The sequence below is a fragment of the Aulonocara stuartgranti genome (genome assembly GCF_965226115.1).
Source record: "Aulonocara stuartgranti genome assembly, chromosome: 17".
NCBI lineage: Eukaryota > Metazoa > Chordata > Actinopteri > Cichliformes > Cichlidae > Aulonocara > Aulonocara stuartgranti.
The window spans coordinates 36,429,912-36,450,645 of NC_138953.1; the positions used below are offsets into that span (position 1 = coordinate 36,429,912).

At 39.5% G+C, this 20,734-nt stretch overlaps 2 protein-coding genes across 2 annotated transcripts in view; one reads left to right on the plus strand and one right to left on the minus strand.

The window, feature by feature from the left end:
- gramd4a (GRAM domain containing 4a) overlaps window positions 1-20,734 on the minus strand; it is a 471,921-nt gene that overhangs the window by 319,632 nt on the left and 131,555 nt on the right. The gene's annotated exons all lie outside the window — the stretch shown is intronic.
- The window catches only part of cerk (ceramide kinase), a 55,717-nt gene that overhangs the window by 12,503 nt on the left and 22,480 nt on the right, over window positions 1-20,734 (plus strand). The window contains exons 2-6 of the mRNA XM_082510802.1: window positions 8,171-8,299; window positions 9,681-9,803; window positions 12,120-12,245; window positions 12,908-12,974; window positions 18,186-18,331. Coding sequence (XP_082366928.1) covers window positions 8,171-8,299; window positions 9,681-9,803; window positions 12,120-12,245; window positions 12,908-12,974; window positions 18,186-18,331 — 591 coding nt within the window. The remainder of the gene's footprint in view (window positions 1-8,170; window positions 8,300-9,680; window positions 9,804-12,119; window positions 12,246-12,907; window positions 12,975-18,185; window positions 18,332-20,734) is intronic.

Sequence of the window (20,734 nt, forward strand, 5' to 3'; positions counted from 1 at the left end):
GAATACTGGGCCCACATGGCCCAGGACCATGACACTATTCTATTCTATTCTATAGTATTTCTTTGCGATCAGTGTGGATAAATGAGACATAATATTGAGAAATTGCACTCACCTTACTTCAGACTATCCTGGCTGTTTAGCATCTGTTTTATAAATGGTGGGTATATTAAATGTGGACTATAAAACACTGACTTTTGTGAGCTATAATACTTGAGAATTTTTGAGGGGACTTTAAAGGTTTCTAGGCAAAATATTTTCAGTTGTAGCCTACTCCAATAAACTAAAGCAGTGTTTAGCCCATGAATTAAAATGAAATTGGGTACCTAAGTAAGTAAACAAATTTTTTTCATAGTTTGGAACATTTGGAGGAAATCCCACACGCATATTATTTTTGCTCCTACATCAAGGTAGGTAATTTCGAATACAAGAGGAACATAGCAGTGAGACCAGTATATGGTGACTAGTGCAGTGGAAACATAAGCAGAGATGTCACAGAAGGGATTTCACATTAGCTGTGTAAACCACAGACAGCCGCAAGAAGTGATAAAACGGACAGAAATGGACTGAGAGTAAAGTCCAGGCTTTATTGCACTTCCCTTCAAAAGAGGAATTGCATGTTTGATTCAGGAGCATCAGAGTGACATAAATTTTGCAAGAATATCTGTCAACTTGCTTTGGCAAGTGAAATATGAATACAAGGACGTAAGATCACTGCTGTCAAAGGGGATCTGAATGGGTTTGGTTCATTGGTTTCCCACATTTGGACCGGCACATTTTGGCAATGGAGGCACAAAGGATCCAATAGTTGAGCTGTTGGAGGCAATCACTACCAGCACAAAGAGCTGCAGTCTGTCCAAGATGGCCCATATAAAGTTAGTGGCTCTTGTATACATAGGCTGTTGCTGTATTTATGTGTTACGATCAAAAATGGCTACCGGCAAAGAAAGGTTATTTAATTTAAGAAAAACAAAAAGGGCATTTTCAGCCACTAGCCTAAATTCATGTAGCTCCTTTTGAAACTCTGTTATTCTAGAGTCCAACCTGTTTATGAGTGTGATAATATTATCAGCTTATATAACTATTTTCCCCCCGTAGAGGCATTTACAACAGCCAATAAGTGGAAGTAAAATAAAGAAGAGATAACCATGTGAATCATTTGTTGTATAGTTTGTCAGTGAGCACTTTGTTTGGAACGAAGTGATATGATCAGCTGGTTGCTGATATGATGGGCGAAGCGTAAATAAATAAGTAAATAAATAATTATATATATATAGAGCAGATGTTAGCGACATCTTTATTATTAGTATTGCTCTTAAAAATCCTGTATTGGTTAGACCTGAAAACTTTAAAACACACAGAGTGCAGCGCTCCAATTATCACACCCTCCAGCTTGTTATGGAGCTGTGTTAGCCAGCTCACGTGCTTCGTCACTGTTGAATGCTAGCAGCAAAAATAAAAGGTGTATAGTTCTCAGAGTAACACAGCAGTGGCTGCAAACCTTAAGGAAGTCTCTGTAACTGTTTGGTCAGAAAGCGTCTTTGACACCCGGCTCGACCCCTGGGCTTGGAGAACTTGTGACTTTTCCCAACAGGAAGTAGTCTTGTCTTGACCTTTGTGAGCAAAGAGATTCTCAAAGAGGGAGCCATCATAGCCTTGTCTATGAAGTGTGTAGGACTGAAACTTGCAGCTGTTTTCATTAAGGATTAAAGTACCAAAATGTCTTAATTAAACATTTTACCTGTGAAATTTGATTGACTGGACATCAGTCTTAAATCAAAAATGCTATCCTTTATGACAAATCAAATCCTGACAATAAAGACAGCAGGACCATAGAATCAGACATTCATTGACTGATTTGTTGCAGCTCATTTTGGGGCCTTTTTTCCAGGCAAGATGGCCAAATGCTTGCATGAGTAGTTGCCATATTGTACTGTTCAGAATTCCAAAAAGAAAAAGCCAAAAGGCACAATTCTGCCTTACCTTTTTCAAAGTGTGCCAAAATGAACAATAGCTTTTCTTCAGAACTGTGCTCTTGAGTTAAATGGTTGAAAGTATTTACCAAAGGAATGAAGTTTAACTGACCTCCTAAACTCCATTAAATTTACAAAAGATCCTTTTTGTTCCATTACCAAAGGAAATTAGTATTGCTAAGACCGGTGGCTCTCAATCCTGTCAAGTGCTGCTGAATATCTACCTTTCAAGGTACCTGAAGGGCCACTTCATTGACTTTGCACTTCATTGCCGTGTTCTTCTTCAAATATGACACACTTAAAGAAATGACTGCAGTAATCCGTGCTCTTTTTGACAAACACGCTAACAAAATCCTGCACCTGGGTGATAGTCGTGGGTGGAAAAGACACTATTTTACCCACACTTGGGCCTATTTATATAGTAATCCATCTTACTATTAAGGAAGTGGAGATTCTAATAAAATAAGTCACGGATTTAAGTGCATAAGTGCATTTACAGTATCAAATTTGTATACATGAAGTCACAAAGTTTGGGGTGTCGTACACATCACTACGTGACGAAGGGGAAAGAGAGGGACTACCAAGCACTTTTCGGCTGGTAGAGAGACGGGAGCAGTCGAGTGAGGATGATCTACCAATTGCAAGGTCAGTCGATTGATCCTGTCCTACCGGTCCATACCATGTGCAAGATACTAAATCACAGGTTGCTCCTGATCCATCTAGAAAAAAACCCAATGCATATGTGTGTGACTTAGTAAGACTTGTAATAGGAAGTGTTTTGAGAAGTCAGCTTGAGTAGAAAAAGCGCTGTGCAAATACCTGTCCATTTACCATACGTCATCAGCCAGTTCTTGCAACTACCTAGATTTTTCTAGGCATGGGAATTAAAACCATAGCTTATGAATGCAACAGTTACACAAGCAATGTTCGTGCTTGTGTAATTGTTGTCTTCACTGCAGAAGGGTGTGGACAGAAGCATGAGAAACCTGCCTTGTCCGATTTAAAACCAAAGCATGCATTGGTATGTGAAAGTGTATTAACAGAAGTGTCTGGATTAAGAGTTTTACTTCCTGGTGGGGGGAAAAAAAAAGCCTAAATAATTGGAACGAGCATGAGAGAGACTGTAGGGTGATGGTGTTGACCAAAGTGGTTTCCATTCGGGGGAATCCGGACTGTTATGATGTGACTCAAGCAGTCACATGAAAAATCTGTTTTTGTTTTTGAACTTTTTTCAGAGTGAATAATCGCTCTTTGGGTAAACTGATCAAATCTGCTAGAAGTCTTATAACAGAGTTACAAGTTCAAAAAATCCACATAACATTTAGTATACAATCCTGTCTGACAACTTCAGGGATGGTGTAAAAAGTCTTCAGACTGGTCTTGCCTTTTAATAGTGTTCCCTTTTGCATCGCAGGTGTTAATTCATCTCACGTGGGTTGAGTGGAAACTAGTGGCAGCCGAGGCCCTGAGGATATGAATGTTTCTGGCTCAGTAGAGAAAGGCACTAACGGTGCCTGAGCCGGGGATTACACGCACACTTGGGGCAAAGCAGCGCACTGCCATTGCCAGGGTTTGAGGTTCAGAGTTAGATGGCAGGGTTGGAGAACTGCTCATTATGTTTCTCCTGATCCACACTGCATGTGAGTGTGTCTTTGAACTTGGCCTTGATCCCATGCCAGTTAAGCTGCCCGCTCCCTTGTTGGGAAAAAGAAGCCTGAGCAAATACCTAAGAGCTTATTTACAGTTGGCTAGCAAAATGCACATAGTACAAAAGTATGATCATGTCGATTTCTCGGTGGAAGGAGGACTAAACCAAGTTAAAACCAAATAGAAACAGACAGAGCTCAGTCGACAGGTACATCAGGTTAAGTTTGTTTATTTGGTTCTAACAGCAGAAAAGAGAACTCTGTACGTAAACACACAAAGAGAGTGTTAAAAACCAGTCAACATCGTCCTTATTCGTGCTTCTTTGTTCCTTATTGTTTTAGCATTCTTCCTCTTTTTCTAGATGAATCTGCTTTTCTACCAATCAGCATTCAACCTGTATACACTGTGTCACGATATACTGTCTAGCTTTTAGGAGTTCAAGGGAAACTCGGAACAGGTCAAGACCTTTAACATGTGATCAGGGACAAACAATTCTGCCACTGGGCAGGTTTTTAAAAAAATGGGCAAAAGGTCAAGGAAGCTCCAAGAGTCACTTAACAACCATCCAAGCATGGCAAAAGTAACTGACAGATGTCAGTAATTAGCTTTACAAATGTTCAAAGTGATTAAATAAAAGGCTGCAGGAACATTAATATTCCCTTTCAGAGTTCTTAGGTATCAGTGTAGCAATGAAAACAAACATCTGAATTCTCTCCTTCGTGTGCAGGATTTCTAGTTATTGGGCAAAAAAAAAGACCCTTTTCCCTCCAGTTCCTGAAAAGCTGACTTTTTGCAGATAGCAGACCTCTTCGGTTTGCTGTAGCACACTGAGCCCTGTGGTATGAATAGGCAGCACACACATGGCTGACTACCAGTGCCAAGATTCTTTTCAAGCACAAAGAAAAGTATGTCAGAGCAGAGAGGATCTGCCTTGTATGGCCGAAGGCTTAGCATGTAGCTTAGGGACCGCACTGAGCTAAAAAGTGGAGAATTTATGTGGGGGTATGTGCTCTGTGTATGTGGTGAAGCGATTATTGTGTCCTTGTGTGTGCATATCTGAGGATGTGTGTATGTGCCAGGGTTATTAGAGCAGTGTTAGAATTTGGGAATGCTAGCCATTGTTTCCAGTTTCTTCCCCAACTAGGTTCACTGGGGTGTCGGTTTTGTTTGTTTCTTGTGTTAATTTGACCAAGTGGTTCAGAGGAACACCCTGACTGTTTTGTGTGGCAACGGCTGTGAATGCTCATGTATATGTTGTATTTTTGTTTTGTATTTTAAATAAATTTGCATAGATTTCAGCGAACCTGTTTTCTTTCACTTTTCCCTCTCACTCTGGGGTATTGTGTGTAGAATTTTTAGGGTGAAAATGAATTTGATCCAATGAATCTAGAATACGGTGGCAACATGACAAAATGTGGAACAAGTAAAACACTGTGAATATTTTACGGATGCACTGTGAAAAGATAGTATCATGAGTGTGGTTGTTGGGGGGTTTTGGCGGGGGGTGCCTTTGGGGGAATTGATTTGCCTACTTCTTTGAAGATATCATATGTTTAATGTTTTGTTTTGGATTCAGGCCTGGGAGCTTAGGATGATACGTATGTAAATGTGTAAAATACAAGATAAGATTTTTCTGATTATATTTCTCAGAGTTTTAGACACAATTCAGGCACAAGATTGGTACTGAGATATAAAACAAAGTGCAAATTCAGAATTTCACAATGAATTATCTGGAACCTGTTACAGCTGTTTATCTTTGCCTTATGTTATTATCACTATCATCATCATCATCACCAGTCACAGAGTGTGGCCGCTGAGGTACATGGTGCTTAAACCAATGCTCTGCTGGCTCAATAACTGCAGAGTTCCAAACCACCTCCGACATTCAGATCAGCACAAAAACTGCACCGGGACCATCATGGTATAGCAGCTCCTAAAACTGCAGTGTGTCGGTGGCCAATTACTTTTGTCCATATAGTTTATGTAAAAACATCCAAATTTTCTAGCACGTTCTGATCTGAATATATTGTGTTGAAATTTCTGCTTATGTGAACTGAAAGCTTTGAATTGAAAATTGTAAATCTAGTGGTTGATTTGTATGATACATGGACAACCAAACGAATTTTGGCGTACAGGCCAGAGCTCCAGTTTAACAGTTTAAAAATGGAATATAAAACTTTTAGAAATTCATTATGTATTTTAATTCAATACCAACAATCGGTTTGGCAGGAGAACTAGGTGCTATTTTTCAAATAGTTTTTTTTCCTGAAATAAAGCCATTACCCACATGGCCATAACTCTTCTTCCTATTTGTCAAAGTGTGAATATCGATGGCCATAAAGTTATTCATGCCTGCATGGCGTATCATCTTTATTTGAAAAAGAAATGAAATCCTATTCCCTCAGACTCCCAGGGGAGAAATAATATGTCATGCTTCCCTCCCATCCATTTCACCATATCAGCTGAATAAATTTGTAGGAGAGACTGGAATGCCTGTATGTGACGCAGTTGAACAGGTCACTTAAAAACAATACAAGTAATATTGTCCTTCCATAGTACAAAAGTGCACAGCTGAATTTGTTCTGCTAGTAGCCATGCTCGGGATTTGAATATTTAAATAATGAAATGGTTCAAAGGGAAATTTGTCTCGTCAGGCCTGGCAATATTTAGGCATCAAATTCCCAGCACTGGGTTCCACCTTCTTAAAATGATTTTTAAGGATTATATTGCATTGTCTGTCACATAAGTGTGTTCACATTATTAAGGATGTGAAGATGGATGAATGCATTACCAACAAATCCTTTAACACCACTTTTCAACGCAGGGTTCTTTAATGTCACTTAGGAGCCCTTCAAGTCAGCTGAGCTGCCCCGTCTTGTTACTGCCAGGAGGTACCAGGTCACACTGTGCTCAGAAAATTTTGTTAAACCTCATTCTCACGCTTATGGGGGACATTAACAAAGGGATGTATTTTCTTCCCAAACACTCACAACCTCTTGGGACATGACAGTGTTATTCCCATTCATTTTGCTCCTTGTGAAATGAATTCCAGGCTGCTGTTCTGAATTTGGATACAGTATCCAACAGTTTTGACATTTTAGAGGGAAATCTAAGCTTACTGATTTATTTGTTTGTTTATTTTTGCAGTGGGAAATGAAAACAACCCACTGATGTATGATTACAAGTTATCAGGCTTACATCTGAAAACATTTCTGTACTTGGAAATAAAGAGAAAAATTAGCAAGTATACAGAGTGATTTATCCAGCATGCTTATTCACTCCCCTTTTAAGTCTGTTTTAGTCTCCACCAGTTTATAGAGAGGATAAAAGATGACTCGGGTTATTGACTCAAGCACTTTGTTCATTTCCACAGTGGAATAAGACGAGTTGAATCGCAGTATTATCAGCTAATGCTGGCAATGGATAATGAACCTGCTTTGCAAGGTGTATCCATGATGTACCTGGAGATTGAATGGAATGCTAATGTGGTTACCAAAAATTAGTCTTCTGACAAAATGTAACTCAAACCCAGGATGCACAACCTCAGGTCTTACTGCCTGAGGTAATTTAAATGAGTGAGTAATATAAAAGTGCAGTCCTATGCATTTTTCATAAATGACGCAATTTGCTATAGATACCAAATGCGCTGATGTGTTTGTTTCTCCTCTAAATTTGAGTGAATATACAGGACATTTACATCAAACAAACTAGAATTTCTTCGAGGAGACAGAAACGGTTACATTCTTTGTTCTAATTTCTGATCATCAGAGGACAGACGTGGCACCTGTGGCATGCTCGTTGCTTGGTGGGGTCCTGTTATGGATGTTCAGGCTGAGGCTTGTTGTTTTGTCCATCTTTGTTTTTTTTATATATATAATGAGACACAACATGAGGCTGCATGCTTGTTGACTTCCAACTTGTCAGTCACAAGTTGCTGAACAATGAGGTCTTCGTTTGTGACTCACATGGGGACCACGGTTTGCAGTGTGGACTTCATGCTATGTTTCAGTGCAGATTGGGATTGGCCACTTGAGGCTTGGTGAGACAGCCTCAAGAAGCCAGTAAGGGAAATGCTGCTGTTTCCAGATATTCCCAGTTAGCCATTTGGATACATCTGGCTGTTTAGCTGCTAAATGCTCTAATTTCTTAACCAGCTACTAACTTCAGTTGCTTGGTGCTGGGCAGGGAGCATACAATAGGCTTATCATGGCTTTCTGACAAAACACCTGCATGTTACATCGGTAAACGGGGCTGATAAGAGCAACAATAAAGGGAGTGGAGAATAAAACTAAAATATCGATGTGCCACATTCTCAACGGTGTAGAGGGGAATTGCAGTTGAATGATTATTCTTTGTCAGCTTGGCTCAGAGTGACCCCTTCCACAGACCACTTAGTTTCAGGATCTATTGTCCATATGAAGAAAAAAAAAGATACCGATTACTGGAGATTTATAGATTACAGCATGCATCACGAATGCTTTTGTGTATAGTTTTGTGTGCTTTGGTCATTGTGGAATGGAGTGAACTAAAAGAGCCATTTCATGTCATTTCAGTACACAGCTATTCTGTTGAGGTGTGTGAAATAGTTGCTGTCCGCAAGACAGAAGACGATGACCAAGACGCTGCACAGACTGGGAAACATCAAAAAAAGACAAAACAGCTGTATCCCTATGCATTCACAGGTATGACATTTACAGAAGCATTTCATTATCACTAGTTTTATAAAAGTTATGCAAAGCCCAAAGTAAAAAATGTAGCATTTTTGTCTTTAAAAACCCGCATCAGTATCTATCCTATGTCTCAGTCTTATTAAAGTAAAAACGAAACTGATAAAGTAGCCACTTTAACCTCTGTTGCTTCTTCCAACAACTGAACCTGAGGCCAGTCTATATCAATGTCGCCTTGAATTTCCTGTAGTATGTTAATGCTACATTGCAGTTGCACTTTGGTTAAGCGTGCCAAGAGGCTGTGTTTAGTGCCACAAGTCGCAAGTGATGTGACACTGGGAATAAGCCTGTAGACAGCTCCATAGTCAGAAAGTAATGCATTAACAAGAGAGTCCCTCACAGCTTAGCAGACTGGGTCTAAGATGGCAGCATGCCAGCGACTTTGGGGCTAATGCTTGATTTGGAGCCATTAGATTATATCCAAACAAGATCGGATTTACATTATGTATCGCAGCCAAATGTTAAAAATTACCTCACTAATGTGAGCGTTTACTGGCAATGAAGTGCGTCGAGTCTGACACGACTGCATTTCCACAGTCTGTGGAAACTTGGCTTCAAAGACGCACCCCATCACTTACATCCTGATTATGTAACATATTAAAGGATAATTTTGCACCCACTCTGAGCGTCTCTTTGCATACCCCATGGTGAGTACGAGGTACGGTTAGCGATTTGGACAGCACAACTTTCCTGAAAAGTTAACTTTTCTATCTGATGAAGAAAATGCTTAGTGTGATAATTTCACTTTGAAATGCTTAGCGAGTGAATCTGCTGTCAAAGTGCTTAGTGAGTGAATTTTTCCTTCTTAATGTAAATATTTCAGTAATGTTCCTAGCAGGATATTATGGGACTCTGTCTCTACTTTGTGTGTGTGTCTGATTATGAGCACAGCCCTGTTTCATTTAGGAAACTAATTTCTTCATGCTTTCATTTCTATTTCATTTCTTTCATTTTAAAGGATTATTCTATTCTATTCTATTTCTGACATAAGCGCATATCTGAATAATCTGTGTGTTAAGGATAAAGCCCAGGTTTATTCTCAGGGCAAGCCCCCACTGTGCCAAAGCCAGGTAATATGGTAAATGACAAAAGTAGGAATTGTTAAAAATACCTGCCTACTAAATAAACTATAGGTCACAAGCAATCTGGGTATTTTATGATTATGACTTTAAGCAAGGCAAAATGATGTGAAAAGAAGACATTATCAGAGGCTTTGTTTAGCACATTTGGAGGCATTTGTCTGATAAGATGGTCTATGGGAATGATAAAAGCATCTTTCGTCTCTGATTTTTGTTGATAAGTGGTCTCTGGAGTGTTCTGTTTTGTTTCTTTACAGTTTCCTATGTGCGAAGGACACAACAGCACCAGTGGCGGTGTAGTGAGGTCACCTTTCACTGTGACAACCAGGCACTCTGCGAGGAGTGGGTCCAAGTTACAAATGAGCAGCTGTCACTACTCAGTATGTGTCATCTGATGTTCTGTAAAAGATATGGGTTTGTACTTTGTACTTGATGTACTGACCCGACGCACCATGAAAGTTGTATTTTAGCTAAGTGCACGCGGTCATTAAGGTCCACTCTTACTGGAAACTGTGTATTAGAAGGTTGGCACGGTGGTTAGCACTGTTGCCTCACAGCAAGAAGGTCCTGAGTTCAGTTCCACCATCAGGGGTCTTTCTGTGTGGAGTTCTTCTCCCCATGTTTGAGTGGGTTCTCTCCAGGTACTCCGGCTTCCTCACATAGTCCAAAGACATGCAGTTAGTTATGATAGGTTAACTGGAAACTCTAAATTCCCTATAGTTGTGAGGGCGAATGGTTGTCTGTCTGTAAGTGTTAGCCTGTGACTAATGATTTTTGAATTTTAATTTAGAAATAGGGCTGCCACAAACGATTATTTTGATAGTCGACTAGTCACAGATTATTTTTGTGATTAGTCGACTAATCAGATCGTGCATCCATTGGACGTAAAACGTACATCTTATTGCACCAGCATGCGTCTGCACTTATATAATTATCATTAGCTTACAGCTTTAAGTGTTTAGGGTATGTGCTAACTAAAAATAAAGACAAGATGAGAGTTTATTAAATTTTAATGACATTTGCAGATTGTTTCGATGGAGTTTAATCTGCTTGACGTTTATTCAGCTGTGTAAAAACTATAACTTTAATCTCAGCCAAACCGATTTAATCAGGAACAAATAAAATACTAAAAAAAGCCAAACAATATTATTTTTAAGTTCTCCAAGTGACTTATATATCATGTTTAACCTGAGTAGCGAAAGACGGTGGTGGGTTTGAAAACGATTTGCCGGGAGTCCGGTGTTCTCACGGGCTCTAGTGAGCCTTGCCCCCGGCTAGCTATCGAGCTAGTGGGTAACAGACATCTCTGAAAACGTTGGAGCGCTTTTGAAAGTATGCGGTGTCTTGATAAACTGAGCAGATATTTGAGGTTTACACAGCTACATTCTCGCCTGAAAACATGTTAATCATTTATTTTGTGACCCAGAAAGAATAATAAGAGTAATATTAAAACTAAATAGCTGCCGCCATTGTTGACAACTGAGCTGGGCCGCGCTATGAATTCTGGGACACAGCTTCTTCTTCTTCGGGGTTTAACGGCAGCTGGCATCCTTGTACATGCAGTGCTGCCATCTTCTGTTTCAGTCCGATATTACACTCTTAAATACTACTACTTATTCCTGCGTCTTTTGTGATCTTACAAAGCGTCAAACGATGCGTCGACTATTAAGTTAGTCGTCCACGATTTTAATAGTCGACGTAATCGTGACTAGCCGACTAATCGTGGCAGCCCTATTTAGAAATATTAAATAAAAATAATAAAAATAATTAGGATAGCTAATGGGCGGTCCTACAGTAAAAGAGAATGGCATATACAGTATATAACTAAAAACGAACATAGCAGCACATTATCCATCAACATGTTTACAAAATAATTAGCTTGCTAAATGTAATGTTTTTTGTGTACTAACAGATTACATGGTGATGCAAAGTTACTAGACTATTATTCAAGCATATTGAGTTTGCATTTTATTTTTCACCTGAGTGCAAAATGCTCTCTTATGCTCTGGGTTTAATAAGCATCACATGATTAGGCTGTACAGAATTTAGTGTTTAACTAACATGCTGAAATAAGAGTGGAAGGTGGGTTTAAGCCATTTAAAATGGTCCTCTTAGTCCCATTTCACTTGGCAGGATGAATCAATTCAAGGTAATTAACCACTTTCATTTTGAATAAGTCGCTGCATCTTCAGTAGTATTAGTCACACACCTTTACATCGCCCATTTACAATCCATTTATGTAATCTAATGGAACTTTTGTCTTATTGCCAAACAATATGGCACCCTATATTTCTTTGTAATCATTTAACACTTGATCCAAATCCATTCATTTTCACTTTGAGCATCCCATGTATCTTAGTTTGTTGTCCTAAATGCACTCCTCCACAACAGCCATAAACAAGCCATTTAGTATTCTCCATCGCAGCTCTTTGTAGGTTTATCACCGAATGATGCAGTGCCTCTGAATTGCTTTGCACTCCTCCTACAGTCAGTAGACACACCATTTATTTCTTGAGCGGCATGTTTTTGGGACAAGTCAGGTTGACTGAGCATTTTGAGAAAGGTCTCTGGTTAATGAAAACTTCATCAAGCTTTTGTCAGCTGGACATTTGTTTCAAAAAAAAAAAAAAAAAAAAAAAAAAAAGGTAAACTACACATTTTAAAAGATGATCTCATGCCCCTCCCTGTTTTTGCAGCCAATCGACCAAAGAGCCTTCTGGTATACATCAATCCATTCGGTGGAAAGCGTCGTGGGAAACGTATTTACGAGCAGAAGGTGGCCCCAATTTTTCGCCTTGCCGGCATTGCGACCACTGTGATTGGTGAGTCCCTATCAGTAGCATTCCTCAACATTTAAATAAAAAATGAGTCTTGATGGTTGCCATATAGATCTCCACTGCCACTGTGGCCTCTCGTGGGGACTGGAGAGGCTTGCAAGGATATGATTTGGCTTATAGTGCCATTAATCATGCCACCACCTTAATGGAAGCTGTGATAGTTGATAAGCTCGGGTATCCAAACACATCTATTATTCAATAAGTGTTTGTTACAGCTACACATAGTCTGGGGTATTGATGGTCCATCAGAGGGACCGCTATTCACCTTGGGCTTCCTACAGCTGCTGTAGGTTACAGGATTGTGTGTGTGTTGCTATTATATGCCTGGTAAACAGAATTACTGTTGAAATATTGTTTTTGGTTTTATAGGCTCATTTTGCTTGCTAGTATACAGTAGCTGAATTAGGTTGAGGTTTTTTTTGGGGGGGGGGTTGCCAGCACACTTATGCCTCTTCTGACCATTAATCTGCTCGATAGGTTCCAGTGAATGTTTCAAAGGTGAAGTACTTTCCTTGTCTTGTATTTCAAAATGCATGTAATAGAGTGCTTGTTCTACCAGTCAAGCCACAAAGTGCCTAGTTATTTTGTCAGTATATTCCCTTTCATTGAATGCCTACTAATGCTTGCCATTTGATTTGTTTCCATAGTTACAGAGCGTGCCAATCATGCTGAAGACCACTTGAAAACAGAGGCCAATCTAGATAAATATGACGGGTAGGTACTTAAGCTAGGTAGCTCTTGCTTTTAGGCTTTGAAAACTGGTTCTTCACCGGGACATGAACTTGACTCTTCTTTGTTTGCTCGTACTTTAATAAAGCTACTGAGAAACTCGGCCATAGTTTGTATTAACCTCTGCTGTATTGCAGTCTGTGTTGTGACAGATTACGGATACAAAGTTCTTTGTGTTTCTCATATTTAACAACGGGAAAATATTCTGATCATCTTAATCACTAACCTTCTTTGTCAGGACATTTCTTAAATCTCTCTATGCCACAATAAATGCTTACAAAGAAAATTTATTGGTTTATAATAATAATAATAAAAGAAGATTAAACTGAGTAGATGTTGGATGTAAGTGCTCTAAAAGCACTCCAATGTAAGATTAACGGTTTGTAGCCATGTTAACTCTTTGAGATATAAAGCTTAAAAACACATCAGTCTGGTGGTTTATATTGGTAGCTGTTGATGCTGTTTCTTTTGTAGAATGGGGGTTGTTATGTTGCCGGCATATCTATTGTTGTTGTCATGAAAGTTGAGCTTTTTTGCAAGTGGAGTAACACATTTTCTACAATTACTGACAAGTAGGGCTGCCACAAACGATTATTTTGATAGTTGAGTAGTCACTGATTATTTTTGGGATTAGTCAACTAATCAGATCATGCATCCATTGGATGTAAAACGTACAGCTTGTTGCACCAGCAGCATCTGCTCTTATATAACTATCATTAGCTTACAGCTTTAAGTGTTTAAGGTATGTACTAACTAAAAATAAAGACAAGATGATAGTTTATTAAATTTTAATGACATTTGCAGATTGTTTCAATGGAGTTTAATCTGCTTGACGTTTATTCAGCTGTGTAAAAACTATAACTTTAATCTCAGCCAAACCGATTTACTCAGGAACAAATAAAATACAAAAAAAAAAACAAACAATATAATTTTTAAGTTATCTAAGTGACTTATATATCATGTTTAACCTGAGTAGCAAAAGACGGCAGTGGGTTTGAAAACGATTTGCCGGGAGTCCGGTGTTCTCACGGCTCTAGTTAGCCTTGCCCCCGGCTAGCTATCGACCTAGTGGGTAACAGACGTCTCCGAAAACGTCGGCGCGCTTTTGAAAATATGCGGTGTCTTGATAAACTGAGCAGATGTTTGAGGTTTACACAGCTACATTCTCACCTGAAAATATGTTAATCGTTTATTTTGTAACCCAGAAAGAATAATAAGAGTAATATTAAAACTAACTAGCTTCCGCCATTGTTGACAACTGAGCTGGGCCGCGCTATGAATTCTGGGACACAGCTTCTTCTTCTTCGGGGTTTAACGGCAGCTGGCATCCTTGTACATGCAGTGCTGCCATCTTCTGTTTCAGTCCGATATTACACTCTTAAATACTACTACTTATTCCTGCGTCTTTTGGGATCTTACAAAGCATCAAACGATGCGTCGACTATTAAATTAGTCGTCGACGATTTTAATAGTCGACGTAATCGTGACTAGTCGACTAATCGTGGTAGCCCTACTGACCACTGATCCAGTGTCTATGATGATGTTAATGTAAAATGAAGTGGTCAAAAGTCACAATGAAGCAATATCACTAGTAAGTTTTACTGGAATTTCAACATTTTCTATAGTTTTTTTTAATATATATATTTGTCTGTTTCTATATCTAAATCCTGACAATAAATGAAGGTTTTCAGCTCAAACTGTACATGAAGCTGCTCAGGTCTGTGATCCAAAGTTGGCATTCAATGGCAAAATACAGTTTATCATGGAATATAAAGGGTCTCCTACTTTCCAGCTGAGTTCCCCGTTGTTTCCAGCTCCTATTCATCAGCTATTCATTCTCCCAGAGCAGGGTTAGAGTCCATTATGGTTTTACTCTGCAGCTCATATGATTTATAGATTTATAGATGAGTTGGACTTGAGAAGCTGTTATGTCTGATAGAACAGTGTGATATTCTTATTTACTGGCCTTGCACAGTTGGGCCTCCTCTTCAGTGATGTTTTTGTCAGTTCTCCAGCTGTGTAGTTATTTTCCCTCTAGCATGTGTGTGTCATTTCAAGTACATGTAACACAAGTCATTACGTGACATCCAGTCGATCTTCCCGGATGACCAGCAATCTGTGTATTAGAAGAGTCATGACTAGAGCTGGGCGATATGAGATTTTTTCATATCACGATATGTTTTTTTCATTTCAGGCGATAACGATATCTATCACGATATGAGCCAAATAACTATATTTGTAAGATTTAAATGTGCCGTTGCTCACAAGTAAAATGTGAAATAATCAGCAGCTTGTTTTTATTTAAATATTTATTTCCCATAATAAGTTCAACAGGGTAGATGTACTTAAGGAACATGAGACTTTTTCAGATAAATAAAGGCAAATATTGCAAACTACACAAAAGGCAGCCGCTAAAGCGTTTAAGTTTCAAAATAGAACAAACGAAACAGACTAAATTGTCAATTCCACTTAGAAACAAAATATTAATTCTAAAAATAAATCTTAGTTTGTTTTACAGAAGAACAGACAAAACTGACTAACTTTTGTCAATATCAAATAAACTGAGAACTAAAAGGAAATTCTCAATCTCTCCTTGTTGTATAGCTGAGCTTTTCAAACAGTTTTAACAGTTACTTTAGTCTGACAAAAGCCGAATGACGAATTAGCGCTTCCAGTCAGAGACTGAGGCTACGTCCACACGTACACGGGTATTTTTGAAAACTGAGATTTTCCGTTTTCGTTTTAAAAAAGAATCCCGTCCACACATAAAGGCAGAAATGAAGGAAAACGCTGCTATGAACATGCCAAAGCAGCAGGTGGCGCTAGATTCCTAACCGTGCAGAAATGTTGGCCAATCAGAAGTCTAGAAGCCTCGGTGGGAAAAAGGAAACAAAGCTGGGGCATAGAAGCAGAACCGAGTTGTGTGTGTGGAGGGACAGTAACTGTGTGTATATGTAAGCATTTACAGTGGGGCAAAAAAGTATTTAGTCAGCCACCGATTGTGCAAGTTCCCCCACTTAAAATGATGACAGAGGTCAGTAATTTGCACCAGAGGTACACTTCAACTGTGAGAGACAGAATGTGAAAAAAAATCCATGAATTCACATGGTAGGATTTGTAAAGAATTTATTCGTAAATTAGGGTGGAAAATAAGTATTTGGTCACCTCAAACAAGGAAAATCTCTGGCTCTCACAGACCTGTAACGTCTTCTGTAAGAAGCTTTTCTGTCCCCCACTCGTTACCTGTATGAATGGCACCTGTTTGAACTCATCGTCTGTATAAAAGACACCTGTCCACAGCCTCAAACAGTCAGACTCCAAACGCCGCCATGGCCAAGACCAAAGAGCTTTCGAAGGACACCAGGAAAAGTATTGTAGACCTGCACCAGACTGGGAAGAGTGAATCTACAATAGGCAAGCAGCTTGGTGTGAAAAAATCAACTGTGGGAGCAATCATCAGAAAATGGAAGACATACAAGACCACTGATAATCTCCCTCGATCTGGGGCTCCACGCAAGATCTCATCCCGTGGGGTCAAAATGATCATGAGAACGGTGAGCAAAGATCCCAAAACCACACGGGGGGACCTGGTGAATGACCTGCAGAGAGCTGGGACCAAAGTAACAAAGGTCACCATCAGTAACACACTACAACGGCAGGGAATCAAATCCCGCAGTGCCAGACGTGTTCCGCTGCTGAAGCCAGTGCATGTCCAGGCCCGTCTGAAGTTTGCCAGAGAGCACATGGATGATACAGCAGAGGATTGGGAGAATGTCATGTGGTCAGATGAAACCAAAGTAGAACTTTTTGGTATAAACTCAACTCGTCGTGTTTGGAGGAAGACGAATACTGAGTTGCATCCCAAGAACACCATACCTACTGTGAAGCATGGGGGTGGAAACATCATGCTATGGGGCTGTTTTTCTGCCAAGGGGACAGGACGACTGATCCGTGTTAAGGACAGAATGAATGGGGCCATGTATCGTGAGATTTTGAGCCAAAACCTCCTTCCATCAGTGAGAACTTTGAAGATGAAACGAGGCTGGGTCTTCCAACATGACAATGATCCGAAACACACTGCCCGGGCAACAAAGGAGTGGCTCCGTAAGAAGCATTTGAAAGTCCTGGAGTGGCCTAGCCAGTCTCCAGACCTCAACCCCATAGAAAATCTGTGGCGGGAGTTGAAAGTCCGTGTTGCTCGGCGATAGCCCCAAAACATCACTGCTCTCGAGAAGATCTGCATGGAGGAATGGGCCAAAATACCAGCTACTGTGTGTGCAAACCTGGTAAAGACCTATAGTAAACGTTTGACCTCTGTTATTGCCAACAAAGGTTATGTTACAAAGTATTGAGTTGTATTTTTGTTATTGACCAAATACTTATTTTCCACCCTGATTTACGAATAACTTCTTTACAAATCCTACCATGTGGATTCATGGATTTTTTTTTCACATTCTGTCTCTCACAGTTGAAGTGTACCTCTGGTGCAAATTACTGACCTCTGTCATCATTTTAGGTGGGGGAACTTGCACAATCGGTGGCTGACTAAATACTTTTTTGCCCCACTGTAAACACTGCAGAGAGTAGAATTAACAGTAACAGTATTGTAGAAATTCATTTCACCGAAACAATAACGTGGCGCACAGTGTGACGCATGCACCAGTTTATTGTATTTCCAGACTTGCTTTCGGCACAATTTACAGTGCACGCTACTCTGTTTTTTGTCAGACTTGAAATAGCCGAAATACCTTCACACTACGGAACTTCTATGGCTCTTCCGTTCGACAATCTCTCCGGCATTGGAACCATCATCTGTTTTCTCTTCGGTCACGCTCGGTTGATTTTTCTAGTCGGCACACTCATTTCCTCCATTATGCGCTGGCTCCATTACCCGCTGGCTGCTTCCCAAACAAACACACGTGCGGCGTGGCACTTGTGCTGTACGTAACAAGTCACGCGACGTGACGCTGCGGCTGTGATTGGTTCGGCTCTGCGCTACTTGATTTGGATTGGCTGACCCTTTTTTTTTTTTTTTTTTTTTTTTTAAGGGGACAAGAGCGGCGAGGTCTATCGCGATAGCTTAATTTCTCTATCGAGTAAAAGTTATATCGCGATACATATCGTTATCGTTCTATCGCCCAGCTCTAGTCATGACACAAACACTTACTGAATTGTTGATTTCATTTTTCTGCCAAGGGTGGTGTGTGTTGGTGGAGATGGGATGTTCAGTGAGGTCCTTCACGGGCTGGTTGCCAGGACGCAAAATGACCACGGTGTTGACCAGAACCAACCGGATGCTGAATTGGTGCCATGTTCTTTACGGATAGGAATCATTCCTGCAGGTGAGCTTTGGGAATCATGTCATTATGAAAAATGCGTGGGAAATCTGCTCTATATGTATTGTACAGACAGAGTGGCATCAGTCTCTTCAGTCTCTTATTTTTCACAAAATAAATATTTGAAATGAAATTAGACTTTTCCAGTGAAGTTTATGTAATAAAAAAAAGTTAAACTTTAATTTTAAAAAAATGCAAATATTGACAGAAGACATTTTTACTAACTCATCACTAACTTATGCTCCATTGAAGTTTGAGCTACATTTTGATAAAATAATGTCGCCTTTATTATTTAGAAATGTATTAAAATCAGTGGAGCAGCGGTTAGCACTGTCACTTCACGGCAAGAAGGCTGGGATAGAATCCACTGACTGGGGCCTCTGATATGTGACTTCTTCCCACAGTCCAAAGACATGCATGTTATAGGTAGCCAACTTTTTGTATGTTTTAGTACTAGCAACCTATTCAGGATGTGTCCTGCCTCTTCCCCACCATTGCTAAGATGGGCTCGATCTACTCTGTAACCCTGGATTGAATAAGATGTTTTTAAAAAGAGCGGATGGATGTCACTTTCTAGTCTGTTTTTTCTGGGGGGTTTTTCTTCTGTTTTTTTTGTTTTTCTTTTTGATGGAAAAACTACAAAATCACAGGTAAACACCAACTTCTGAAGTCAAGGTCTTCTTTTTAAAACCTGCAACTTTACAATCTTTGCAGCACAAACCTTTGTAGAACATAACGCCCCGAGACATTGTGATTAGCCTACACAATTTTTATTTTTTGTTCTCAAATGAAAAATCCATGTTTTTTTTATGTTCTGTCTACACATGACATAACCCACAGCTGAATGAACTGAGGTCACACTTGTTTTTTCTCTGCTGTCAGAAATCAATTGTGACTCTTTCATAAGGTCCTGCTGTCTCAAATAACTGAGTTACAGCAAGTTGGATGATGGATGGTTATGATTTTTTTTTTTAAATAAAATTGGACTGAAGTAGTCCTACAGTTAAAAGAAAAGTCTTAAATGCATTAAATCGCACCAGAACATGATTTAGAGTCTAATTGCGATAACTTCACACTCTTTCATCCCAGCTTTCTGAGTTAAAAGCAATGATCTCTATGGCAACAGGGTAGGAGCTCCCAACAGGGGCCTGCAGAGGGTCAATCAGTCCAAGTGCCATAAATGGAAACGTGCTGAGTGACATTTTTAAATCTTTAATTTTCATGAGGATAGAGATACAGTGCATGAGGCTATCCTGTGCACAGCTTGATGTTAATGACATAGGTTTTTAAAAAGCTGCTGGGCACACAGTAAGTGATTTTTAGGCCACTTACAAGCACAATTTGGACTTTTGTCATTTTACACAAGCAGATAAATTAAAATTTTAAGTGTGTAATTTCCACTTTTCTAAAATTTCTGGTATATATTGAATGAATGTCTGTCACTGGCTGAGATAACACAATGGTGTTGGGGCCCATGGCTACCTGGTGAAAGCATTTGTTTACATGTTTGAACCATTACTGAGTGGGTAGTTGACCCGTGGGCTAAAGTTAAAAGGAATTGGTTGTAAAGTTGTTTGTGGAATTACCACTGAACTTTCAATCAAATGTTCTTTTTTTTAACATATCTGCTGGACAGTTGTTGTTTTTTTGTTTGTTTTTGTTTCATTTCTTATGAAGAAAACATGCATCATACTTTAAAAATCACACCCATTGCTACACATACATGTTTTGCATACTGAGTATCACCTTCCTACCCACTCATCCTGCACACTTTATTGCACTACTTTTCTATCGATGTTTCTTTTTTCTTTTCTTTTCTTTTTTTTTTTGCTAGCAGATGGAACTCACAAGGTCATTCAATACAAAGTCAGAGCTATAAACTGCTTTTCCTCTGGTGTGGGTGAAACTCAGCTGTACTCTGTCTCCATGCCTGAATTAATTTATTAACTCATTCACTGCCATTGACGTCTATAGCCGTCAATTGCAGTGAATGAGTCAATGGGTTTAACTCATTCACTGCCAATGGCTGGCAGTGAATGAGTTAATGTGGTAACACCCTATATGCACAGGAAAGGTAGTTTCCTAACACCAGTGAAGATGCTGTATATTTCAGCATTGAGCCGTGGCTTTCTAATACTTCCTCTAGAGTCGAACATTAGATTTTTGGGGAGTAAACAAAAAGTTCTCATAAAATCCAATAAAAGGAACAGACTTGATTGCAGTGGTGCAGGGTGACTTATACAGAAAAGCAAAGAGAGATGATGAATATCCAAAAAGAATAATAGATCTTAAACCACTAACATATAGCGTTTCATGATTTAGTTCAGCCTCTCTTTTATTCTTTTATTTATGCTGCACACTGCATGGAAATTTTGAGCTTTCTGCATGCCTTCCTGGTTGAAGAATTTA